This window comes from Apodemus sylvaticus, chromosome 12 (assembly GCF_947179515.1).
Source record: "Apodemus sylvaticus chromosome 12, mApoSyl1.1, whole genome shotgun sequence".
Classification (NCBI taxonomy): Eukaryota; Metazoa; Chordata; class Mammalia; order Rodentia; family Muridae; genus Apodemus; species Apodemus sylvaticus.
In genome coordinates this window covers 26732913-26759729 of record NC_067483.1, presented here as the reverse complement: position 1 = coordinate 26759729, position 26817 = coordinate 26732913, and the positions used below count along the sequence as shown (strand labels likewise).

Here is a 26817-nt window from a genome sequence, read left to right as displayed (position 1 = left end):
AGAGCCATTCAGACAGGGATCCCAGACGTTGGTTCTTATTAATGGGTAGTGCTCTACAGTACGAATGCACCAGAGTCGGAAGTGTTCATTTTTCTCAGGGACATTAGGACCATTTCATCTTTGGGGCTACTATACTGTTATAGATATTTATGAAGTCATAATGTGAATATACGTTTTCATTTCTGCAGCATCTGAAGATAGACAGTTGAGTGCTGACACGCTGTCTTTGTTTCCCACCATCAAACCGTTATGAAAGAGCAGAACATTTCACATGCACACAGTGGACCACAACACACAAGTTCACTGCAGGTGCTACAGGTGATCCTCAGAGGCACTGTGTGACGTGAGGGCACGCTCGGGGAAAAGTGCTCTGTCATGTGACCAAGATGTCAGTGAAACCCTGTAGATTGTGTCTTGGTCACTGAGCACTGAGAAACTTTTCGCTGAATCTGGTACTTTTTATTTCCTGCTCCCCACATTTAATAAGGTCATATAGATCACAAATTTAAAACCAATCTATTTCATGACCTTTGACACCAAAGTCTTTGGAAAAATATTTGCAAAACATATCAAGCAATATATAAAGAGGATTACATGAAGTCGCAAAGCAGGCTTCATTCTAGGCATGCAAGGACAGCTCCACAATAACTGACATGTCCAATGATGAGCTCTCTCCCAACTCCAACTTGTTTCAAGTACTGCATAGTATATAGTTGTTTCTCACGTTTCAAGCATATTTTCCAGCTTGATTTAGTTATTCTGTAGCCTGACTGTAACCCTAACCCCCCAACCCTAACCCTAAACCTAACCTCCCTAACCCTAACCCTAACCTCCCTAACCTCCCTAACCCTAATCCTAACCCTAACCCCCCAACCCTAACCCTAACCCTAACCCTGACCCTGACCCTAACCCTAATCCTAACCCTAACCCAAATATATTTTAATATTAGCTTGTCTGTCTATTACTACTTAAAATTATGTCAGAGTATTGGTAGGAGTTATGTTGCCCCTACTAATGAATGTATCAATGATTAACATCTTTATTCCATACAGGTTTAGTCTATGAACCTAGTATAGCTCTTCGCTTCTCCACTTTATTTTCCTAAAGTTGAATTTTGTAATTTCCAGTATACAGATCCTAGATCTGTTTCATTAGTTTTATATCTGCGTATTTTATTTTTCCTTGGACTGAAATATTACCATGGGATGTTGATGTATTATTTTTATTTATGCCTGTGTGTGCATACATGTATGCATGCACACACAGCATCACCAGCTGGAGACCATGCCACACACGTGAGCCATTGAAATCCCAGCAGCTTCTTTAGGAGTTTTTCCAGCATTGTAACACACTTACACAATATGCCACCGTCTGTTAGAATTAGTGTTTTCTCCATGTCAGGTCAAATACAGAAATTTTATTTCAATTTTTGTCCTTCTTCACTTTAAAAATACGATTATCTTAAGAATTTCCTTGCCATAAATTATGTACAATATAAGAAGAGAGTACATTTGTTTTCAACCATGAAGTGAAACTTTAGAAACCGGGGTATGGGTGTGGGTGTGGGTGTGGGTGTGTGCACACATGTGTGCTTCTAACCATTCCATTATTCTTTTTCTGTTTTGAAACTGTAGGTCTTCTATTCTCATTTCCTGTTTGAAGAAGTTCCTTCAAATTCTCTTGGTCTCTCTTTTTCTGAGAATGTCTGTATTTCCCACTCATTCCTGAAGGATCTTTCCATTCACAAGAGAATTCGTGGTCGGTAATTCTTTCCTTTCAGCACACAGAACACACTGTGCCACTTGTGCCTGATCTCCATGGTTTCCAATAGAGAATCTGAGGTCGTTCAGGTAGAATGTCTTTGCAGATAGTGTGTCCTTTCTAACTGCTTTTGGTACTTTTTCTTTAGTTTCTGAATGTTCTCTGCCTTTAATTTCTTCTACTTACATGTACAATGTGTGTTCCTGTGTGAATGAGTGTGTGTGTGTGTGTGTGTGTGTGTCTGCCTGCGTGTCTGTGTGTGCTCGTGTATATGAAGATATCAAAGGATAGCCTCTGGGAGTGTCATTCCTTGGGCACTAAGGAATGTGCCCATTGGGCACCACCTTACGACAGGGTCCTTCACTTCATCAGAACCCACAAAGTAGGCTGTCACAGTGTGAAATATATTCCAAAAATTTCTGCCCAGTCTCCCTCTTTTATCCCAGGGAAGTCTCTGAGGGCCTATGTGGTCATTTGTGCATGCTTTGCCCTATTGCACTATTAGGCGGTGTGGCCTTGTTGGAAGAAATGTGTCACTATGGGGTGGGCTTTCAGATCCTCCTCTTAACCATGTGGGGGCCAGTCTTGTCCTGTCTGCCTTTGGATCAAGATGGAGAACTTTTGGTTCCTCCTGCCCCACGTCTCCCTGGACACTGCCCTGCTCTTGCCTTGATGATATTGGACTGAACCTCTGAACCTGTAAGTCAGCCCCAATTAAATAATGACCTTTATAAGAGTTGTTTTGGTCATGTTGTGTCTCTTCACAGCACTGGAAATCCTAAGCAAGGCAACCTTTTAGTCTCTTAACTATGAAAGTTCTTCCTCATGAGCCAAACTACTTAGAAGAGACATTGCCTTTGTATTTCTTCCACCTTCAACTAGCAAATGTAAACGTAAGAGCTTGGTCAGCCCCTCTTCTGTCTGTTCAGTGAGTGGGATATACCTGCAAAGCACAAGCCCCCAGTTCCCCAACACCTGTCTTGGGTCAGATAGGAACTCTGAATTCCTTCTGGCCTGTGTGGGGTGTGTGCATAAATGTATGCATAGTCACATGTGTGTGGGTGCATTATGAGGTGTGTGTGGACACTATACTGACGTCTCCCTTCACCACTCTATACTTTGTTTACAAGCCTGGCTCTTCACAGAACGGAGAGCTCACTGATACAGCTGTTCCCCAGCTCTGACATAGCAGATAAGGGTAACCACACCCAGCCAACATTTATGTGGGTTCTGAGGATCCAAACTCTGGTCCCCATGCTTGCAAGGCAAGCACTTTACCCACGAAGCTATGTCCCAAACCCAATTCCGAAAGCATTCTGGGTCAAGTCGAACATCCACAACCATTCCCACAGTGTTCATCTTTTCTCCAAGGCGTTTTTACAACATTTATATCATTTTTCATGTTTGTTCTTATTGTCCCCACCCTGGTCTCTGAGGCCTGGGACTCTGGCATAGGTCCTCCTTCCTATGCCATTGCATGTCACCTCTCACACAGTGTGTGTGGCTTCTATGCAAATACCACATAGTGTGTAAGGAACTCAATAATCTCTATATTTTTGATACCTTTGTGTGGCTCTGGAGTTCCGGCACCAGCAGCAAGGAACCACTGTATATGTATGTGTCTGTGCGCACAGAAGGGAGGATAGCAAAGGCACACCCCTGAATGCTCACAAAGCACACACCAGCAGACCTTATAGAGCTGGGGCGAGGTCACGACCCCCTGTCATTCTTGTTTCTCTGTTTAATAGCTTGTGCCAAACATGCCTTGCATGCACACACAGCTTCATGTACATATATACACACATATGTTCACACACATAAACACACACAGAGAGACAATCATACATTGCATGCATGTGCGCGCGCGCGCGCACACACACACACACACACACACACACACACACACACACTCTCACCTGACCAAAGACCAAGGAAGTAAAGACACAAACTTCCCTCCTGCATCTTGTGTGCTAGTAAGTTACTCAGATCTCTGAACCTCACAGAGCATTTAGGAAACAGGAACAAACCCTTTCATCTCTCAGACCATGTAAATACAACCTGTAGCTCCCATGATTCATTGTGTAAGCATTGGTGACTCCAACACAGACCAGGCATCACACTGGTTTTCAAGACTGAGCAAGATCTATGCATCCAGTGATACATATGTGGATATGGGAGCAGTCAGCCTCACGTGTCATCTCCTGGGTGCTCATCAACTTCCCTCCTCTTCCCTCCCCGACCCTCCCTTCCCCTCCCCTTCTCTCCCTTTCCCTTCCTTTTCCTTCCTATCCCTTCCCTTCCCCCTTTCCTCTCTTCCCCCTTCCCTCCCTTCCCCTTCCCCTCCTTTTCCCTTCCCTCCTCTTCCCTTCTCTTCCCTTCCCTTCCCTCACCTCCATTCCTCTTCCTTCCACTTCTCCTTCTTCTGCTTTCCTACCCTTCCTCCTCTTGTTTGTCTTCTCCATCTCCTCCTCTCCATCTCCTCTTCTTCCTCTCCATCTCCTCCTCTCCATCTCCTCTTCCTCCTCTCCATCTCCTCCTCTCCATCTCCTCTTCTTCTCCTCCCCTCCTCTTCTTCCTCTCCATCTCCTCTTCCTCCTCTCTATTTCCTCTTCCTCCTCTCCATCTCCTCTTCCTCCTCTCCATCTCCTCTTCCTCCTCTCTATTTCCTCTTCCTCCTCTCCATCTCCTCTTCCTCCTCTCCATCTCCTCTTCTTCCTCTCCATCTTCTCTTCCTCCTCTCCATCTCCTCTTCCTCCTCTCTATCTCCTCTTCCTCCTCTCCATCTCCTCTTCTTCCTCTCCATCTTCTCTTCCTCCTCTCCATCTCCTCTTCTTCCTCTCCATCTCCTCTTCCTCCTCTCCATCTCCTCTTCCTCCTCTCTATCTCCTCTTCCTCCTCTCCATCTCCTCTTCTTCCTCTCCATCTTCTCTTCCTCCTCTCCATCTCCTCTTCTTTCTCTCTATCTCCTCCTCTTCTTCCTCTCCATCTCCTCCTCTTCCTCCTCCCCATCTCCTCTTCTTCCTCTCCATCTACTCCTCTTCTTCCTCTCCATCTCCTCCTCTTCTTCCTCTCCATCTCCTCTTCCTCCTCTCCATCTCCTCTTCTTCCTCTCCATCTCCTCTTCCTCCTCTCCATCTCCTCTTCCTCCTCTCCATCTCCTCTTCTTCCTCTCCATCTCCTCTTCCTCCTCTCCATCTCCTCTTCTTCCTCTCCATCTCCTCTTCCTCTCCATCTCCTCCTCTTCTTCCTTTCTATCTCCTCTTCCTCCTCCTCTTCAGCCATACATATAAAAGACTAAACATGAAACTTCTTGCCTTTTGACAAAAACAGGAGCAAGAAAGATCTGGACGCCCTTCCTACTTTCTAAGGAGTCTCCTACTCCCTGGCGTGTGGCCTGGCACAGGCTGGCTCCTTCTCTGTGCCTCTGAAGCCATCATCTCTCTTCTTGTATTCCAGATCCGGTGCCCAAGAAGAGGAACTGGGGGACCTTCTGCACGACAGTCATGGCCATCCACTTGATCCTGCTCACGGCAGGCACTGTGCTGCTGGTGATTCAAGGTGAGGTGGTCCTGGTCCTGGTCCTGAGTGGTTTCCTCCTGCAGTGTCCACCTAAGCTCCCCTGGTGTAAGCTTCAGGCTGACTAGAGCACAAGAGCAGTACTCTTGAGAGTACTGCTGCCCTTGGCTAGGGCACAGTGGTTAGACCCTCCTGGGTAATGGAGGAGTGGAGAGAGAGAGAGAGAGAGAGAGAGAGAGAGAGAGAGAGAGAGAGAGAGAGAGAGAGTTATGCATATGAAAGCCATTTCAGATGCATTGTCCATTTTGAGACAGTCTATTTCTGGCCTGGATTTCACCCAATGGCTAGGTTGTCTGGCCAGCAGGTCCCGGGGATCTGCTGTGGAGAGTTCATCAGGTTTCCTTTCCCCCACAATGCACAGAATTTGTCTTTGAACCCTGTGTCCTATAGAAGACGTGTACATGTTATACAGACTGTCAGGAACCCGCCCCAATGTCTCAGGCTTCACTGAGGTCCCTAAATGGTGCTATGGGTTCCAGTTCTCAATCTGCAGGAGCAGTTCCAGATGCTAGAGATGTGCTGTGGCAACGGAACGCTAGCTGCGGAGCACAAGCCACACTTCTTGCTGCAGTGGGCACATCCCAAAACACACCTGGTACCAGGAGCACAGGGGCTGCAGGCCCTGCAGGCCCAGCTCAGCCGGGTCCACACCAGCCAGGAGCAGCTACGTCAGCAGGTCGACAACCTCACTCAAAACCCAGGTACCACCACACCCAGTTTCTGTGGTGCTGAAGATGAAACCCAGGGTTTCCATGCATGCGGGATGAGCACCCTACCAATTGAGCTACAGGCCCAGCCTGCAAAACAGGCATTCTGGCCTACACAAATGGTTTGGGGCAAGGCTGGTGTGGGCCAGCAATCTGAGTATTTCTGTACTACCTCAGTTTCCAGGGGGTCCTGTTCCTTGTCTCTCTAGGCTGACTTTTCTGAGCAAATTCAGGTGTAATCGTTCAAACCTCCAAATCTAGAAGACCCATGGGGTCCCAGGGTTCTGGTGCAGAGTCCGTGAGCTCTCTTTGGGGCACAGGGGCAAAAATCAAGCTTCACTCTACACCCTGGCTCAGTCTGCAACCTTCTCTCCTTCCCTTACAGAGTTGTTCCGAGTTAAAGGTGAACGAGGCTCCCCAGGTAGGTTCACTTCCGGTCTGATCCAGTCTGCCCTTCCCTAGAATCTTCGCTGGAAGGCTCCTTATTTTCTAAATTCATCTCACCTTCCAATGATCTATCTGGTCAGTCCGTATGCTTCATGGGACCACCTCTCTACCCCTGCCAGCGTGAGGCTACCTGGCTCTGGGCCTCTGCCTTCCCCTGAGCCAGATAATAGCCTCCTCCCTCCAACCTACAAACGTCGTCTCTTCCTAGGATAGAATGCGGACATACATATTTCCTGTCTCTTGCTCCCATCTTGCCCAAGTGTCCCAGGCTTCCAGAACATTCCTTGTCCCCCGGAAGCACTCCTGTCAAGTGTCTTTGATCAGCTTGGTGTTGGTACAGGCCTCACGTCCCATGTGTTAGGATTGGCTCTCCCAGAGGGCTGTAATGACAAGGGTGCTGTGTGCTGTTGACATAACTCTCATCTCAAAGGGAATAAGAGCCTGTTTATTCTGAAACCAAATTAAATGGCTGTAGTCCACAGGCTCAGGTTACCTTATAAACCCTGTTTCGATGTGCTAGGTTTCCTGAAATTTTGATAGTAACGGAATGAAAGAAAATCATAAATCAAGGTACTTTACAAATACGTCAGTGGGAGCATCAAGCAGGTAGGTTAAGGAAAAGCCAGAAAACGGTCGCATTCGTCCTCAGATGCCATCTGACGACACCCTTAACCTCTGGAGTGACAGACACTAAGGGCTCGATTAGTCCATTCCAGACAGCTCTTACCGAATGGTCACAAATGTTAGACAAAACACAGAGATGGGTAATAAATGGCTCTTTTTTTTTTCATTTTTGTTTGTTTGGTTGGTTGGTTAGGTTTTTGTTTTGTTTTTTTCGAGACAGGGTTTCTCTGTGTAGCCCTGGCTGTCCTGGAACTCACTCTGTAGACCAGGCTGGCCTCGAACTCAGAAATCTGCCTGCCTCTGTCTCCCAAGTGCTGGGATTACAGGCACATGCTACCACTGCCCATCTAATAAATGGCTCTTAAGCGGCTAAAGATAATCCAGGATAGTTTGGCTCTGGAACTGCAACATCCCAACTCTCCACAATCACGCACACTTTAACTGCTCATTAGCCTTGGAGAATCTTACCACAGTGTGGCTCATTTCTGGGAACGGCGGTTCCCGTTTCCAAGACCTAAGCAGTGCTGCTGGGAGCCAGCGCTGAGGAGCCCAGACTCCCATCCGCTAGGCTACCATCTTGTTCCCTTCCTTCATGGTTTGCCTAGCCTGGAAAAGGCCCTCAAAGGCTCATCTGATGGCTAGTTGGGGCAGGGAAAAGGCATAAAGTTCAAAAGTCCTGGCTTTGCCTCAGGTATAGGCAGCTGTTCCAGCAGCAAGCATGTCTACCCAGAGCCACAGGCCTCCTGGCACAGACAGGGGACACCGCCACACGGTCAAACTTGAACTGGTACCTGAAGCCACATCTCTGTGGCTGAGTCCCCCTCAGACACCATCTATACAAGTCTTTTTCACTTCTTATGTGTCTCCCAGACCATACGCTCCTGGGTATCACCTTGAATCATTTGTTTCCTTCATACGATCGCCTGTCCTTGGAGGCTCATGGGCTAGCCTCCCCTTGGAGGCGAAGTGAATGTAATATCACCTAGTATTGCTTGACTGGTTGCTGTGTCTGTTCTTCTTTATTGTCCAGGTCCAAAAGGGGCCGCGGGTGCCCCTGGAATCCCCGGCCTGCCTGGGCCGCCTGCTGAGAAGGGAGAAAAGGGGGCTGCGGGTCGTGATGGAAGCCCGGGTATGGTCTCTGTCTTCTGACCCTGTGTTCTTTCTCTGTATCTTTTCCTCCCTCTCTTGTGACTGGGGAGATGTCTCCTTCTGGGTTCCCTCTGACCCCAGTCATGACAGGAAGAGGAAATCACACTGGGACACAGACAGAGCGGAGGAGCCAAAGGTTATTTTTTACCAAGCAAGAAAGGAGAGAGGGGGTCTGGAGGGAAGGCTCAGCAGTTAAGAGTGATGGCTGCTCTTACGGAGCACCCAGGGTTGCCTCACACCATCCGTGAAGAGTGGCTCACAACCACCCGTAACCAGCTCCAGAAGACTCAGCAGTCTGCACATGTGATATATACATGCTTGCACACAAGCACATCAACAGTATGTTTCATGGGAAAAAAAATGAAATACACCCCCAAGAGTCGAGCGCTGTCCAGTTCAGGCACCAGCAGCCACCAGCTCCTGTCAGGACTTACCTCCTGTCCGTCATTTCTCTTTTTGTCTCCCAGGATGCTTCAGGGAAATCCTGTTCCTGAGCTAGGCAGAGCCTTACTTTTGAAAACAGCTTTCATTGGTCTGTTAAGTTCTGTTTTTCTGACGACACATAACAGTGCCTGGGGATGGATGTCAGGGCAATGCTGTGTGCCCCACATGGATGCTAGGAACTGAACTCAGGTCCTTGGCAAGAGCGTCTTAACTGCTGAGCCATCTCGCAGCGCTGGGGGTGGAGGTGTACCCACAATGCACTCTGTTACAATTAGCTGCAGAAATGCATTTAAAAGTGTACTTACATGTAGAGTTGAGAAGTTCATTAGAGGAAAGGGCAATGGTGCCTTGCGTATGAACTTTCAGGAAAGATTTGGGGAAGGTGACCCAGTTCCTGCTGAGAGCCGCAGACTTTGGTGTTCCCAGTCCTGACCTTCCTCTTAACTGCTCAACTTGTCTGCCTCACACCCAGTCAGCCAGCTGCAAGTTCTCTTATTGTCTTCCCATGGGCTCCTAACCTTACATTTTAACCCTAACATCACCAGGTGTCCGAGGACCCCAGGGCCCACCAGGCAGCAAGGGAGAGGCAGGTGAGTAGCTGTCACAGGAACACACAGTGGGCTTTCTCAGGGACAAGGGCCCACACTAGAGTCCAAACCCTGTGGGGTGAGCTTATGCACGGGGAGGCAGCTTGTATGAGACCTGGGGTGGGCTCAGAGGTGAGGGGAGAGTCCACAAATGGTAGTATTGCTCAATGGTGCCTCAGCCTGGACAAGTGATAGGGTGTGAACATTGCAGTTGAGCCTTCTCTGCTGAGGACTGCAAACCCGTGAGCCCACAGGGAGTGCAGCCCCACAGTCCTTTGTGATCTCGCCTCTCTCACCTCCATTGGCCTCAATTTCTTTATACATAAAATGATCCTGAGACTTTTGTGGGGTGTTGTTCGTTTTATACATTGCCCTCCCATCTCTCTCTCTCTCTCTCTCTCTCTCTCTCTCTCTCTCTCTCTCTCTCTCTCTCTCTCTCTCTGTGTGTGTGTGTGTGTATGTGTGTGTGTGTGTCTGTCTGTGTCTCTGTCTGTGTCTCTCTGTCTCTGTTTCTCTCTGTCTCTCTCTGTCTCTCTCTGTCTCTCTCTCTCTCTCTCTCTCTCTCTCTCCAAAGCCTAAGAGAGTGACCGTCAGTCTTTACAGGGCTCCCCCAGTACCCCATGGTTCGGTCTGCATCAATGGAATGATGCAGACTCCTAAGACCTTTTTAGTAGACAGGAGCAGAGCCAGCTGGTCTAGATAAAAGGGGAAGTAAATAAACCAGCGGCCTTGCCCTTCCCAGCAGCCACAAGAGGTCTGGTGAGCAGAGGAAGCTGCTTCTAGGAACTGGTTCCATTAGGAAGACAGTTACTAGGATCCCCGGGAACCCATTGTCTTTGTCAAGGCAGAGCTTCTTCCAAAAGGCTTTAAAATCAGAAAGGAAGATTATAGTGTGGTGAGGAGCATGCATAGATACTCATACCCTCACCCACTGCTTCAGCGCGTTCTCTCCCTCTCTCTCTCTCTCCTCTCTCTCTCTCTCTCTCCTCTCTCTCTCTCTCTCTCTCTCTCTCTCTCTCTCTCTCTCTCACACACACACACACACACACACACACACACACACACACGCACATGCACAGACACAGCCCCACATTCACTCATGCACACATATGAACACTGGTGCCTTCACAAACACGCATCCTTACTTACACTAACATCACACACAGAACCACACACTCATGTGCATATATGGACACGTGTGTACACACATGAACACTTACATCATATACTCATGTACTTGTATACATGTATGAACACACATTTTGGCATGAATACATGCCCACAATACATAATCATGGAGATACACACTCAGGTATATGGACACGTGTGTACACACATGAATACTTACATCATATACTCATGTACTTGTATACATGTATGAACACACAATTTGCCATGCATACATGCCCACAATACATAATCATGGAGATACACACTCAGGTATATGGACACGTGTGTACACACATGAACACTTACATCATATACTCATGTACTTGTATACATGTATGAACACACATTTTGGCATGCATACATGCCCACAATACATAATCATGGAGATACACACTCAGGTATTCATGCATGTGCGTGAGCACATGTCTATGCCCACATGCAGCCTCGCTCTCAGGTGCTCACACACTCATGCACACACATAGGCTCCTGCACATGCTCCAGTGCTCACACTTACACTCAGCATGCTCGTCCTCATGCGTGTGCACTCACACGGCCTGTGCACAAACAGCCTCACACTCCCACAGCAGGCAGGCCACTCAAAAAGGATCTAGTCTCCCCTCTTGCAACTCAGAGAGTGAGAGGTTTAAAGTAGGTTCCCCAGATGCCAGAGACGGCAGCCAACCAGGCCACCTGGAAGGTCAGGCTCTGCCCATTCCTAGAGGCACAGTCTGAGGTCTCTTGTGGCTCCAACAGGCACCTGCAGAGGGCAGGAGAAAGCTGGGAGATCTTACTAACCCCCCAATACTCTGCTTATACTTCTGGAACCCACAAACCTAACAGGAGGGTGAAGAATCTGTGATGGAGACCATAAGCCCAGAGCAACTGGCATCCCCAGGAGAGGCTGGAGCTCAGGTCTCCACAGCTTGCCTGGCAGCCTCTCTTCCCTTCCTCACCCACCCTCTGGGATCTCCCCATTTCTCCTCGTGCTCACTACTGCCCAGGTCCTCTTCCCACTAAGAATGGCTTGCCCTTCAGGCTATAACTTGCATGTCCCTCTAGGTGGCCTGGTGTCCCAGGAGGGAGCCATTGTCTGCCAACTCCATTTATGTCCTGGGTATGGGAACACTAGAGGACCCAGCCTTCACCAGTCCCATTTTACAGATGAGAGCATTGTGGCAAGGGATACTGAGGTGTCTTTTCCAAGGTCATCTACCATGCTTGGAGAGGCAGCCATGGTTCAAACCCACTTGCCTTGTCCTAGAGCCTTCTTCCACGGCTATGCACTGGCCCAAGCCTTTGGAAAAAGTTGCTTCCATCAGGGCCTGGCTGGGACGCCGCCGCACATGCTTGCTTGTGCATTCGTGTGTAGGGCAGAGGGATCTTATGATAGGGTACCTCGGGGTCCCCAGAATGTCAGCTAATGAAAGAAAGCAGCCACAGTGACTAAGTCCTTCTTCTCATCTCACAGGCCTCCAGGGATTCACGGGTGCACCGGGGACGCCAGGAGCAGCTGGTAACTTGGGCTTCCTTTCCTGGGACTAACAATGCATTGCCAGTGTCCATGGGGCAGCTGTCCCCATGAGTCCTCTCTATAGCCCTGCCCTGGCTCCTGAGGGTGAATGCCTTCCTACTCTCCATTTCCCCACAAGTCCTTAAAGAGCTCACCAAGACCACCAAAGAGATGAGCTAATGAACGTGTGCCCTAGTTCTTCCTTGGAGATCCCTTCCCTCACACGCTGCTTCTATCTCCAGGAGCCCGCCCTCACTAGGACAATGGCACCCACCTCTGTTCTCATCACAGGTATTCCAGGACTTCCAGGAGAGAAGGGCAGCAAAGGTGACAAAGGTCTCACTGGCCCCAAGGGGGAACATGGCACCAAGGGAGACAAAGGAGACCTAGGCCTTCCAGGTAAGGGTTGTGTTGGGTGTTGGCATTCATGGTGAAACCCGAGGGAACAGAAAGTCTATTTATTCTGGCTGAAACCAGGGCCCAGCTATATAAGAGAAGCCTCAACTATACTCCAGTTCCTTTGAAAATGAATTAATTAATTTCAGTTGACACATAACCATTCATGTTTGTGAGTTACACTATGATAGGCATATTATACAAAGATTTTTTTAAAAGTGCAAAATATTTGGCTTCTCTGTCACCTATCCATTTTCATTTCTGAGTAGTGGGAGCCTTCCTCATGAACGGTTTTCATGAAGGGTTTGAACTCATAAGGTGAAGGAACCAGAATGAGATCCTGCTCCCTGCTAGGGTCTTTGTGTCATGGAGTTTAGTCTTCTGTTAGCACTTGGTGTCCTGTCAGGAAGTAGCCTCCCCTTTTAAATGTGTGTGTGGTATATGGTGTGTATGCAGGCACACGATTGCACATGCATTGCTGGTTTATTTTTATTTAAAGTAGTTTTTTTCATACAATATAATCTCATTGCGGCTTGCTTCTTGAGAAAGGGCCTCTCACTCCCTGGCTGACCAGCAAACCCCAGGGATCCTCTTGCTTTGTCCTTTCGTGATCTAGGATTACAAGCATGTGTCACCATGCCTGGCTTTTCTGTATGAGTACTAGGATTTGAACTCGGTACCTCAGGCTTGTTCAGCAGGCACTTTTTCTACAGAGCCATCCCCCAGGTCCCAGGAAGCATTCATTCTTTAAAAGTCGAGTTGGCTAGCTCCCCTCCCAAGCCCTGAACAAGCCTAACTCACTCAGACCCAGGCGGGCTGGTTCCTGCTCTTGCTGTCCTCTTCAGAGTCATTCACTAATCAATCATGTTCCCATTCTGAATTCACTGGAAGGAACCTGGCATGGTACCTAAGTCCTCTAACAGGCCCTTGTCAAAAAAAAAAAATAATAACAGAATAGAAGGCTGAAGAGATGGCTGACTTGGTGATGTACTGGAGTACAAGAACATAAGGTTGATCCCAGAACCTATGTGGACAGGCCAGGAGTGCTCACACTTGCTTGTCATCCCAGTGCCAGGGAGTCAGGGACAGGCAGATACCTGGGACTAGCTGGCGAGCCTGTCTGTTGAGTTCCAAAGCAAGTTCCTCACCTCAAAAATCAAACAGGGTTGCAACTGAGGAACAACACCTGAGGTCTTCTGACGTGCAAACTCATGTCCATGAATGCCACACATAAATGTCCACTCACACACTTGAGCATACACAGGTATACATATTAAAAAAAAAAACAGCACAGTTCAATATTAGAGAGTAAAGCCCTACATTCCTTTTGGTAAAATTTCTGCCAGCTTTCTAGTAGAAAGCAGAAAAGGTTGTTTTGGGGTAACTGTCCTCTTTAAGACCTTCACCCCATGTTGGTCCCACTGGGAACAGAGCTGAGTGTCCAGACCCAGTCTACAGTGCAACCTTAGTGTCTCTCGGAGTAGCTAATACCAAGCAAGCTACTCTGTACAGCCCCCTCCCCAGCTGGCCTGCCCTTCAGGAAGGAGGTTGCCCTCAATTGATATGCACCACGTACTAAAGGAAAGGAGGAGGAACAGACAGAGGACTCAGGAGAAGACTGGCTGGATGAGTTCAGAATGCTGATGACAAGTGGAAATTTTGAAATCTTGGGTGCCAGGGAAGCCCGTGTCTGCACCGCCGGCGGGCACAGGAATTGCTGCATTGTTCTTTCTCCCAATGACCTTTGCTATTCTCGGCATCCAGGAGATGCTTTCTAGAATATTCAGATCTCAGTCTGAGAGGCTATGAAAGATAATCCTCATAACGTAGACAGTAAAATGAGCCCCCAAAGTACTGCATGACCCCAGACTATGACTCTTCTCTTGGTAAGAGTTTTGACTGGAGTCCTGAAAACCCAACCATTGCTGGTATCTGGTTATCTGGCCAATCTGTCGTGAGTCTGTGTCCCGTCTCTGGGGAAGGGGTTCCTTCCTGGGGGACTGTGACTAGATCTTCCCCGGAGGGCACAGGGCATTCTATTTTGGAATTTGGGTGAGACAGGAATGCCTAAGCAGGGCGGTTTTACTCTCCTCCCTGGTCCAACCTTCGTTTGTTTGTTTGTTTGTTTGTTTGTTTGTTTGTTTGTTTGTTACAGGAAACAAAGGGGACATGGGCATGAAGGGAGACACGGGGGTCATGGGGTTCCCTGGAGCCCAGGGAAACAAAGGTGATGCTGGAAAACCAGGTCTACCAGGTAAGAGGTTGCACTGCTGGGCCACAGACCCAAAGGCATTGCCCTTCTCTCTGGTAGCTGAGTAAGCCAGTAAGAGTTGACAACATTCCTCAGAGTTCCATCCATTGCAGGTTTGGCTGGATCTCCTGGAGCCAAAGGTGATCAAGGTAGGAGCTGTGGGCATCTGGGCAGATTGGCTGTGGTCCCCAGGAAGACTCAAGTGGGGAAGGTTGCCAATTATCTCCTTCCCTCCATCCCTCCATCCCTTCTTCTTCTCCTTCTCCTTCTCCTTCTCCTTCTCCTTCTCCTTCTCCTTCTCCTTCTCCTTCTCCTTCTTCTCGTCGTCCTCCTCCTCCTCTTCCTCCTCCTCTGCTTCCTCCTCCTCCTTCTTTTTTCTTTTCTCATATAGCCCAGGCTAGTCTAAACCTCACTATTTATCTAAAGATGATTTTAAACATCTGATTCTCCTGCCCCCAGCTAAAAAAATGCTGGGATCTCAATACTGTACTAGCATGCCAGGTTTCATTTCTTCATGGTGTTAAACCAGAGCAAACCAGGAATTTAGGAACCTGACCGTTCCTTTAAACAAATGGTCAATTAGTAGAAGGGGGCAGACTCTAATGAAAACCATCTTTACATGTCTCCCTCCTGGGCTGCTAAGATGCAGAGCTGCGTGGTCCCAGCCTCACATTCTCAATCTGTCCACCATCTTGAATTCCACAGCTGTGATGGAGGAGATAGAGCTATAGCATTGTTTCTCTCTCCTTTATAGGGAAGTAAATGAATCCTAAAGATGATGGAGGGCTGGTGTTAGGAGGTGTATGTTACGGAGGATGGAAAGCCTGTCTTTGTACCACTGACCCCCTAACCCCGCCATCACCACTTACCTTTCAGGAAGACCTGGTGTGCAGGGTGTTCCAGGCCCTTCAGGTGCACCAGGACCTGCAGGTGCCAAGGGTGAGCCTGGACACACTGGTCCTCCTGGGCCAATAGGTGAGCTCCTTTATCCCTGCCCTGGGAATGGTATCCCAGCATCTGTTCATTCCAACCCTTATGCCCATGGAGTGTCTGTCTTCTAGGACCCCCGGGGATTTCTGGGAATCCAGGGCCTGCAGGTGTGAAAGGAAGCAAGGGGGATACAGGTAAGAGAGTGTGTAGGGGCGTGGGAGGCGGGGATGCAGGATTCTGTGGGTAAACAGGAAGGAGGATTGCCTCCCGGCAGGCATCCCACACAAGGCAGAGATTCTTCTACCTTCTGGCCCTGGAGGCTCCTGATGAAGGAAAGGCGTTTCTTCCATTATAACCCCCTGAGCACAAGTTTCCTGGGTTGTTCTCTACTGTCATGGTTCCCAGAGAGCCTTGAATGCCATGACCAAACCTGGAGCATCACAGAGGAAAGCTGGAACTTTGACCTGGTTGGGTTTACCTATGGTGACCTCAGCACCTAGGATTAGGACAGAGGGAAAAAACTCTTCCTTTTCATTCTCTTATGGGAGCATTGGTCCAACCCAGGGAGCTCATGGAAACTAGTTTACAAGCCTAAACTAGTGTAGCTTCTCCATACAGGGTGTATCTGAGGGGTTGTTCAAAGTCAGATCTCAAAGATGCTCTTTCCCAGATTCTGTCACATAGATTAACACAGTCATTCTATTTTATCATATAGACTAACAGAGTTACTCTATCCTGTCCTATAGACTAACACAGAGTCATTCTATTTTGTGGTCTGGGTTATAAACAACATGCCAGATTTGTCTGTGTCACGTGGCCTTTTGTCAGTGTGGGTCACTTGATAAGACCTTGAGCTAATCTGTCTGATACCTGAATCCAAGCTTCTACATGTGTTTACCGGGTCTAGAAAGTTCAGGCCACTGCATTGGGCACTGTAGTGATGGGCAGATTGCCATACACACAACCCTGTGGCTCACTGATCTTCATATAGCTGGTGAGCATCCTTATGTGGTGTCTGTGTGTGTACATCTTGTTAATCATCCAGGTGGTAAATACCATCAGTTGAATACTATGGGTCACCCATTAAGTGTGGCTCCCTATGTAAACATGGTGGATTATGTATTCAATTCATGATGTATGATAATCACCATTTAGGTTGGTGATTCATCAACCAACCTTGGTGCAACATCTGCTGCCTTATGTGAACTTCTCATGGAAGGGACTTCCCAGAATTCTGTGGGCTAACAAGTGGCCATACAGATTAGATTTGGTAGTTACTGGAATGGATATCCAGAGGGTGGGTGGCAGATGGGATCCAAATGTCATCCTCATGTTTGAAGATAGCGTCCCTTGTATCCTCACTGTCAGGAGGCTGGGAATCCCCAAGCCACAGCTTCTATGGCAATTATCCAGTTTTGATAAAGCTATCCAGGTTTTCAACCCATGGGTTTCCCATTTGGTAAATAAAACCATGAATCTCTCAATAGAACAACTGGCTGATTCAGGTGAACACAGAGGAATGACATTTCACTGGCTTGGCCTGGGTTCCATTATTATGTGTTAATCATAAGCAAGGAGAGGTCTGTTTGCTGTTAAATAGGCCTCTGGGCTAAGCCCTATGCTCCGACCTTTGCCATCACACTCTTGATCTATCAACCCCTACTTGAGTTTTATCTTCCATGCCTAGCAGTCAGGAAGCAGAGATGGGGCTGGGAAATGTCTCCATCTGTGAAGTGCATGTTACACAGTTCAGATCCCCATAATCCGTGTAAAAGCATAGAGGCCACCTGAAGTTCCAGCCCTCAGGAGACAGAGAAGGACATCACCAGCGCATGTTGGTTAGGCACACTAGCCTGAACTTGTGAGCTCTGGGTTTGGTCAGAGACTCTGCCTTGATAAGGAGAAGATCATTAAGGAAAACATTTGACATCAACTTCGGCCTCATGTGGGCACTCACACACACATATGTGCTCATATGTACATGAACATTGCAGCACATTGGAAAGGCTCAGAGAGGCTAAATTCTATGCCACTGGCTGCTAATGCACAGTGAGTCGGAGAGTTCATCCCACTGTCTGATCCCAAAGATATGCCTTTCCTGAATTTGTTATATGGAGTAACAAAGGCTGCAATCCAAGAGAAATCAAAGTTGCCCTTACTTAGGGCTGCCTTAGTGGGGCCCTAGACCAGTAAATTGTTAGAAACATGTGTTCCTGGGTCCCCACCCCAAGCCCACTTAATTAGCATCTCTGCTGAGATGTTTCTGTGTAAGCAATTGTGTGTGTGTGTGTGTGTGTGTGTGTGTGAGAGAGAGAGAGAGAGAGAGAGAGAGAGAGAGAGAGAGAGAGAGAGTGCAGATGCCACCAGAGGAGCTTGTCAGGTAACTCCCCATATCAATTCCTGCCTTATTTTTTGAGACAGAGTTAATTATTGAGCAAGAATTTGCTACAGGGTTGCAGCCATGCACAGCCATGCACAGCCATGCACAGCCATTCACAGCCATGCACAGCCATGCACAGCCATGCACAGCCATGTCTGGCTTTTACATGGTCTCTGTGGATTCCTACTCATGTATTGATGCTTGCACAGGAATTGTTGTCATCCAGTGAACTACCTCCTAGCTCCACACAAACCACAGGAAGGACATTCTGAAATTAAACAATGACGTCATTCAGGGGGAGCCTGGAGAGCCCTAAGAGGTCATTCAGACCAAGCTAAGCGAGACTTCAGGAAGAAGAAAGCAGGGCATACCTATGGGACAAAGACAGCTTAGGGGAACCATGGGAGCAGAACTCTGGGGAACAGCTAGGTTGTACTGTTAACTCCTTTAGGACCATGGATAGATCCCCTCGTGTCTCTTGAGGGTCTTCAGTGTGCTTCCTCTCTGAAGCAGGAAACCAGCAGGAATCCTCAAGGGAGTGGATGTTGAAAGAAGGCAGGGCTAGGTTGCCCAGACAGCTATGTGGGTAAAGCATTTGCGGGTCTGAGTCTAATTGCCAAAACTCATGTGAAAACAAGCTGGGCTTGGTGGCACCCATTTGCGATCTCAACACCGGGAAGGAGGAGACTGAAGATACCTGGGGCTCAATGGCCAGCCTGAGTTAGTGAGGAGCTGAATCCCTCCGTCATGGTCAGTCAGGGATTGCTGCTGACCAACACTTCTCTCATTCCTTACCCCAAGAAGGGTCTTCAAGAGGCCCCTCTGCTGCCCTAGCTGGCACTGTGTGAGGTCTGGAAACTCTGAGAAGAGAGTGGTGGGAAGGTCAGGAAGGAAATCTGCTCGGGCCAAGGCAAGGAGGTGATGGCTCTCCATGGTTTCCGGTGATCTCATGGTGGGGGGGGGGGTCTTCTGTGGTAAGACTGACCCGTGCTACCCACGTGAAGCCTGCCAGGCACAGGCGGCTACGAATAGCTCTTTCATCATCTACTCTTTCTCAGTAGCCCACAATAAGCTTGCACTCCCTCATGTTGCAGAACTGTCTGAGGGAGTCCGACCGATCTGAAAAAAACCAGTATGAACCCTTAAAATGCTAAAGGAACAGATCACGGTGATGCCTGGAGGGTGCTGGAGATAGTGGGTCGTCTATGAAATGTTGGTATTCACAAAGGAATGAAAGAAAGAAGGGGAGGGGCCTGTGAGATGGTTCATGGGTAATTTAGTTTGCAGCCAGGCCGGGCATCCTGTGTTTTATACGCAGGCTCCACAAGATGGAAACAGAACTGACTCTTGAAAGTTGTCCTTTGTCCTTCTCTCTCTCTCTCTCTCTCTCTCTCTCTCTCAGACAGAGGTGCAGGAGCAAGGACCCCTCATTTACCTCAAATGGAATAACAGCTAATAGTTGCTTTCTTTCTTTCTTTGTTTCTTTGTTTCTTTCTTTCTTTCTTTCTTTTTTTTGGGGGGGGGGTTGGTTTTTTTGAGACAGGGTTTCTCTGTGTAGCCCTGGCTGTCCTGGAACTCACTGTGTAGACCAGGCTGGCCTCAAACTCAGAAATCTGCCTGCCTCTGCCTCCCAAGTGCTGGGGTTACAGGCGTGTGCCACCACGGCCCGGCTTAATAGTTGCTTTCTTGTTTTTCCATTTCTGAATGTATGACTCCTTTGCCATGTGGACCTTTACACACCCTGGAGATACATTAAATAATCCAACAAACAGCCAGTTAATAGACACTGGCCTTGTCACAAGGACCTTAGTTTGATTCCCCAGAATCCACACTAAAACCTTAGCAAGGCATGATGTTGTGTTCCTGTAATCCTGGAGCTTGGGAGGTAGAAACAGATCCCTGGAGGTCATTGTCCAGCCAGCCTAGGCTACTTTGAGAGTTCTAGGCCCCGGTGAGAGACCATGTCTCAAAGGACAATATGGACAGTGCCTATAGAAGGACACGAGTGTTGTTCCCTGTCCTTTACACTCTTACACACGAACACAAATTATTATTGACCCATCTACTACGGGTGATAACCCCCAAAGATCTGGGTAGCCACCGCACAGTCTTTGGAACTAAAATGTTCCTTTATAAAATACTTCTGATCTATCTTCTGAAATTCTCATGAAACAATGAGGGCATGGGCTGGATTCAAGGTCAAATCGGGTCACTGGTGTCTAGACAGGGAAGGCTGGCCAGGGCATCTGGAATCTGTGTACCTCAGACCTTCACCCAGCACGTTGTCACCATTTCACGGAAACACGCCCATATCTTCATCTGTCTGCAGCCTGTCTCCCCTTCCAGCTCATCATGAGGTTTGAAGCAATCACAGGGAGCTGGTGTACCCTTCCGTCTGCATTAATCAGACAAAGGTAGAGCTGTCTAAGATTAAAAGTGTCTAATATCTAAGTTTTATTATCCTCTCCCCCTTTCCTGTGTTTCCATCTTAGGATTTCAAGGACAGAAAGGCACAAAAGGAGAATCGGGAGTCCCAGGTAAAGGGCTGGCTTCATTTTAATTTCTCAGGATGATGACTGGGAGGCCTGTGTATGTGGAACTAAGCCTCATTGACTCTGACCACTGTGACCTTACCCTCAGAGTTGAGGCAGAGACTGAGGTTTATCACCCAAGCCTCTTTTCATTCCCTAGAAGATCTGGGTTAAAGGGCATGGACTTGGTATCCTAAAATGGAAAATGGGTCAGAGCCCGAGGAGGGTGGGCAGCACACTCAGTGGTGTCAGACCGTGCTACCACCACCAAAGAAACTAGGTGGACCCCCATCTCCCCATATGGGTTAAGGCTTCCCTATCTCTGCTTTGTTCTGTCTTGCCCTTCCTGACTCCCCAAGTTCCTCCTCTTCCCTACTGCTATTTCTCATTAGGGTATCTTCTTCTTCTTCTTCTTCTTCTTCTTCTTCTTCTTCTTCTTCTTCTTCTTCTTCTTCTTCTTCTTCTTCTTCTTCTTCTTCTTCTTCTTCTTCTCTTCCTCCTCCTCCTCCTCCTCCTCTTCCTCCTCCTCCTCCTCCTCCTTCACAGTCACTATTCCCATTACATCCAAAGCAGTCTACTTTATAAAGAAACAAATTAAGTGTAAGATCAGGAGCAAGGTGCTGGCCTTGGTGAAAGCCATGTGGTAGATGGTGTCATAATTGAGGCACAGCCCCAAATACCAGAAACTCCAATGAGCAAAGATAAGAACTGAATCCAGTCTTGTTTGTTTGTTTTGGTTTTGGTTGGTTGGTTGGCTATTTTTTGTTTATTTGTTTGTTTGTTTATTTGTTTGAGATAGAGTCTCACTATGTAGCCCTGGCTAGACTATAAACTTGCTATGTAGAGCAAGTTGATCTCAAACTCATAGAACTCTTCCTGCTTCTGCCACCCCTCCCCTAGTGCTGTAACTGAATCTTTAAGCAGACTGAAGTTTACTCAACCAGCCAGCAAGATGGGAACACTGTCCCATCGATCCATCTGAACCACCTATCAGTAAGAACTCAGAAAGACAGGAAGCCAGAGAAACAGGACCCCAGGCTCTCTTCTGCAGATAGCGCCCCCCACATGGCCTGAACTACCCACCATGACCTTATCATCTTAACATATGTCTGAGGCTTCCAACACAAGAACCTTAGTAGGGCGTGCTCAAACAATACCTATGCCAAAGCAAGTGCTTAAGCAGAATGCAGGCAGACTTCTGGAGTGTTTATTCTTCCATGCGAGCTACATATTCTTTTATAGTCTTAATTTACTAATCAGACATGGGGATCTAGAACATTCTAAGAAATTATCACAGAAAGACTAAAACATAATTATCTCATCTTCTAAGGACTCTACCAGCCATATCCTCCTGTTCCTTCTCAATGGCATTAAAGTGGGAGACCAGATAACCAGAACAGCCCCCAGCTGGATCAAAGCCTTGTCCACATGCTCACACGGCCCATTACTGGGGGATCTGATAGTCCATGGTCACTCATCCACTAATCAGAAAGGCCCTTGTGTCCTCCTAGGGAACAGAGTGGGGCATCTATATGGCTAACTATCTCTTCTCAGGACTTGTAGGCAGAAAGGGAGACACTGGAAGCCCTGGACTGGCGGGCCCCAAAGGAGAACCTGGACGACCTGGTCTGAAGGGAGACCCTGGGATGAAAGGTAGGTGCTGACATGGACTTACGGGTTGTGGGTCTTCAGAACCCAGGTTTCTGGTGGCTTCTTTACTGACTTACCAAGCCACATACTAAGAATTATATTGGAAAAGCATAATCCAGTTTCCCTGGGATGTATAATCTTCCCATCTCTGCTCCAACCACCTCAGGCAGCACCACAACCAAATAGGTCTTTCCATAAGCCTTGTGGTCACAGAGCCTCTCTCACTAACCTAACCCCCATCCTTTCCATACACTGGAGGTCTGCTTCCTCTTACCCAACTGCTGGTGCATAGATAGCTATCCCCGGAGATCCCAGGTCACAGGCAGAGCTGGAGAAGAGAAACTGACCCCTCTCTGTGTTCTGATGTGGGAAAAGGGGGTGAAGAAGATCTTAAATCAAAGTGCATGGGTTTTGTTTTCATGACAGGGTCTTCTGGCCAGCAAGGACAAAAGGGAGAAAAGGGTCAAAAAGGTAATGAATGCTTTTAGTATTGTCTTTTACTTATCTTTTAGAGTCAATTCAGCGTTGAGTGTTGGGGGGGGGGTTTATTTCCCTAGAACATTCTTCACATCTAGCCTGAGGCAGCCTGTGGCCAGAAGCCCAGGCAGCACCCCACCCTGATGTTCCACTCCATCTTTTCTGCCTTTCCCACTCCTTGTTCATACCCCTTTCCTTTCTGCTCCCTCCCCCTTCCATCTCTCCCTCCTTCCCTCTCCATCTCTCCCTCCTCCCCTTCCATCTCTCCCTCCTCCCTTTCCATCTCCCCCTCCTCCCCTTCCATCTCTCCCTCCTCCCTTTCCATCTCCCCCTCCTCCCCTTCCATCTCTCCCTTCTCCCTTTCCATCTCCCCCTCCTCCCTTTCCATCTCCCCTCCTCCCCTTCCATCTCCCCCTCCTCCCCTTCCATCTCCTCCTCCTCCCTTTCCATCTCCCCCTCCTCCCCTTCCATCTCTCCCTCCTCCCCTTTTATCTCCCCCTCCTCCCTTTCCATCTCCCCCTCCTCCTCTTCCATCTCTCCCTCCTTCCCTCTCTATCCCTCCCTCCTCCCCTTCCATCTCCCCCTCCTCCCCGTCCATCTCCCCCTCCTCCCCATATTTACCTCCATCATTCCTCACTCCCTTCTTTCCTTCCCTTTCTTGTTATTTCTCCGTCGTCCTCACTACCTCGTCTCCCCCTCTACTCCCTCCTGTTCCCTTTACCATGTTTTCTTTCCTTTGCACCACACATGGCAAGACATAATTGCTCAGAGGCATTGCCGCCCCACCCCATGCCTCATTCCCTCTAAGGTAGAATGCAGGAGGGCAGTACGCAGGAGAGCAAGAAAGCATTGGTGCTGAAGTGGGGGTTCTCAGAAGCTCTGGTGACTCGGTCCTGATTGTCCTCCTAGCTGTAGAACTTCTAAGAGCAGCAGAAAAATGCACATCGATGCCGGCCAGTACTTGGCTCACCTTACACACATGTGTTCTTGTCCAGGTGAACCCATCCAAGTGGTCCGGATCGTGGGTGGCACCAACAGAGGCCGAGCTGAGGTTTATTATAACAATGTCTGGGGGACGATTTGTGATGATAGTTGGGATGATGATGATGCCACTGTCTTCTGCCGCATGCTCGGTTACTCCAGGGGGAGAGGACTTGGAAGCTTTGGAGGTGGTAAGTGACTCCACAGACAGGGACGTTCTTCCTACATGAACCCAAGTGGTTCAGTGACAGCCTATGGTGCAGTGATGTGCCATGGCTGTGGCTAAAGAACGCCACTGGTTCAAGGAACTGGCAAGTCCTGCAGCTTAGCAATAGGTAGAGTACAGCTCCACCACTCTGGGATCTGGACTAACTTCTTTCCAGATAAGCCATCTGTCTGAAGGACACTGTCACATTGCCAGGAGTGACAGCAAAGGCTATAAAAGACTCCGGGTCACTGCTGTGGGTCACTGACTATCTGGTCTTAGAGTCAGGATGCCATGTGCCCAGCATTATTTATGGAGTGGGGACAAGTGTGGCTATTGAGAGCAGAGGGAGAAGATGGAACCATGGAAAAGGCAGATGTTCCACATCTGGAAACCCAAATCAGTAGCTGCCAGAAGTCTTAGCCATGAAGATATACCCTCACCTCTCTGTATGTGTGCATGTGTGCGTGTGTGTGTGTGTGTGTGTGTGTGCATGTGTGCGTGCGTGCATGTGTGCGTGCACGTACCTGTCCGTGCCTGTTCATGTGGGTGAGCATGCGTGGGTGTGCACATGTGTGTGGAGGATGGAGGACCACCTCAGATGTTTCTCAGTTTCCATGACACAGGGTATCTCCATGGCCTGGAACTACTGCCTTAATTGTGCTGCCCAGTCAGTGAGCTCCAGGGCTCTGTCTCCACCCCATAAGCACTGACAGCACAGGCACACAGTGCCATATCCTGGTTTTGTTTTTTGACATGGATTCTGGAACTGAGCTCAAGGCTTCCCGCTAGAGTGGAAAGCACTTTGCCCACAGAGCCATCTTCCCAGCCCCTGTGAAGATCTTTGAAGGAATGCATGGGGAGTTAGTTAGGCATGGTGGCAGGCACCTGTTACTCCCGCTCTTGGGAGGCTAAACCTGTATGACAGAGCATTGAGGCCATCCTGAGCTACATAGTTGGGCCCTATCTCAAGAAAAATAAAAGACAAAGAATGAGAAGAAAGAAAAATAAAATCAAGGTTTACTAACGTCAGTTTGGGGAAGTTGCCATGGGACACGAGAATTGGTTTATCTGCGCACTGCTCCTGCCCTGGGAAAGATGCTGACTGGACCATACGGCACGAGGCCATCTCCCCTTGCTCCTTTCCTTGGGTGTCCTCTGCTTTACCCCACCCCCAAGCACCTGCCTGCCTGCAGGTCTTGCCAAGGCCACTCTCTGCCTGCTCCCTTGAGACAACGGTCTCTCATCGAACCCATAAACCAGGCTTTGCTGTGGGCCCTGGAGATCCGAACTCAGGTTCTCATGATTTTACAACAGGCATTCTTGGCCACGGAGCCATTTCCCTGGTTTCTACCTTGCCTTGCAGTAGAACCTAGCTGGGCTGTAAAACTCTTTGAATAGTCAGTCAGCTTAGAGTGCAGCTGGCTGCAGTCCAGTGGTCTGTCTTCAATCCTATCTGAGGGAAGGGGGCTGGCTGAGGCTGTTAGGTCCTGCGGAGCTATAGATACAGCAGGGAGAAGCAGAGCTAATGAGGAACCGATGGAAGGCTATGTGTGTGCGCACATTGTGTGGATTAAGTAGTAAATATTTGCATGAGGCTTTCGCTGTGTGGTTAAGGTCAGAGAGGAACCAGAGATATTATATGAGGTGTTGTAAGAGCTCGCATAGCCTCTCACGCCATCTGGGAGGTCCTGGGCACTGGCCTGCCACCCTGAACGTCTATCTAACACTCTTCCCTTCTCTCCCCTGCTTCTCTGTCTTAGGCACTGGGAAAATCTGGCTGGATGATGTTGCTTGTGTGGGCACAGAGAGCAATCTGTGGGACTGCAGGAAGAGCTCCTGGGGCTCTCACAATTGCAACCATAATGAAGACGCAGGTGTGGATTGCCTCTGACTTGGAGGCCCGAGAAGGTCGTCGGTGTGTCCTCAGGTGTCTTTGGGCTCCACCCACATGGAGATCTGTGGCCTCACTAACTCTGTTGAGGGGAAATTAATAAAGCTCAACTGGGAATCTGCTGTGACTGAATGTCCCTGAGCTGGCAGCCCTGTGCTTCCCAACCACACCCAGTCAGCATGCGTGTGCTAGTCATAAATATGCCCTTGACCTCATAAACTGGGGATGAGGGGGAAATGAGTCCAAAGCGTGTCAAAGTTCCTGGGGTCAGTCATTTGTCACCTTGCAGGGTTCCTCCCTCATTCCCTCTGTCCATCTCCAGTGCATGGCCCTATCTCTGGCTTTCTTCTGCCTAGAGGTTAGTTTGCAGATGGTGCCAGATCATAGGATACATGTGAACTGTCCCTTTCTATCCGAGGGTACTCTGAGCTCCATAACTGTGAGAACCTTTGTCCATCCACCACCCCCACCCCACCCACCTGAGTAGGAACTCAGGGAAAATGTACCAAGGACAAAGAAGATGGCTCCATGGATAAAGACCCTCATGGCACTAGCATGAGCTCCTGAGCTTACTGCGTGTACAGAAGACCTAGCTAGGTTCTGGGCTCAGCGCCCATGTCAAGCAGCTCACAACAATCTGCAATGCCAGTGCCAGTGGCTCTGCGACCCCTGTGACCTCCACAGGTATCATCAGAAGTGGGAGAAGTGACTCAGCAGCTAAGAGCATATTCTGCCCTTGTGAAGGGACACACAGCAGGCAGCTCACAACCATTCCCCACTCCAGTTCCAGGGGATCTGACGCTCTCTTATGACCTCCTCAGATACCTGTACTCACTGCAAATACACACACACACACACACACACACACACACACACACAGCTGCCATCTACTCAATAAGTCCCTGGGTCCCAGTGTCCCAGTCTGTAAAACGTTGCTAACGATTCCTCCCTTCTCGTGAAAATAGCCTAAGATGATAAATGAAAAGAAAATGTTATTTTAAATTATGCCTCTTCAGTTATTAGAATGTCTGCCTAGTGTTCCATCCCCAGCACCATATAAATGCAGTGTGGTGCTCCAAGGTCAGGAGTTCAAGGTTACCCTCCACTACACAGTGTGTGAACAGGCTAGCCTGGGTTACATCAGACT

General features: G+C 48.6%; 1 protein-coding gene across 1 annotated transcript in view; it reads left to right on the top strand.

Annotated features, from left to right (window-relative positions):
• Positions 1-25787, top strand: part of Marco (macrophage receptor with collagenous structure) — a 31327-nt gene extending 5540 nt beyond the window's left edge. The window contains exons 2-17 of the mRNA XM_052200775.1: positions 5218-5319; positions 5817-6038; positions 6430-6465; positions 8146-8244; positions 9254-9298; positions 11934-11978; positions 12267-12374; positions 14527-14625; positions 14736-14771; positions 15499-15597; positions 15684-15746; positions 20425-20469; positions 22018-22116; positions 22540-22584; positions 23586-23762; positions 25540-25787. Coding sequence (XP_052056735.1) covers positions 5218-5319; positions 5817-6038; positions 6430-6465; positions 8146-8244; positions 9254-9298; positions 11934-11978; positions 12267-12374; positions 14527-14625; positions 14736-14771; positions 15499-15597; positions 15684-15746; positions 20425-20469; positions 22018-22116; positions 22540-22584; positions 23586-23762; positions 25540-25670 — 1451 coding nt within the window. The 3' untranslated portion in view covers positions 25671-25787. The remainder of the gene's footprint in view (positions 1-5217; positions 5320-5816; positions 6039-6429; positions 6466-8145; positions 8245-9253; positions 9299-11933; positions 11979-12266; positions 12375-14526; positions 14626-14735; positions 14772-15498; positions 15598-15683; positions 15747-20424; positions 20470-22017; positions 22117-22539; positions 22585-23585; positions 23763-25539) is intronic.
• Positions 25788-26817: the final 1030 nt, after the last annotated feature.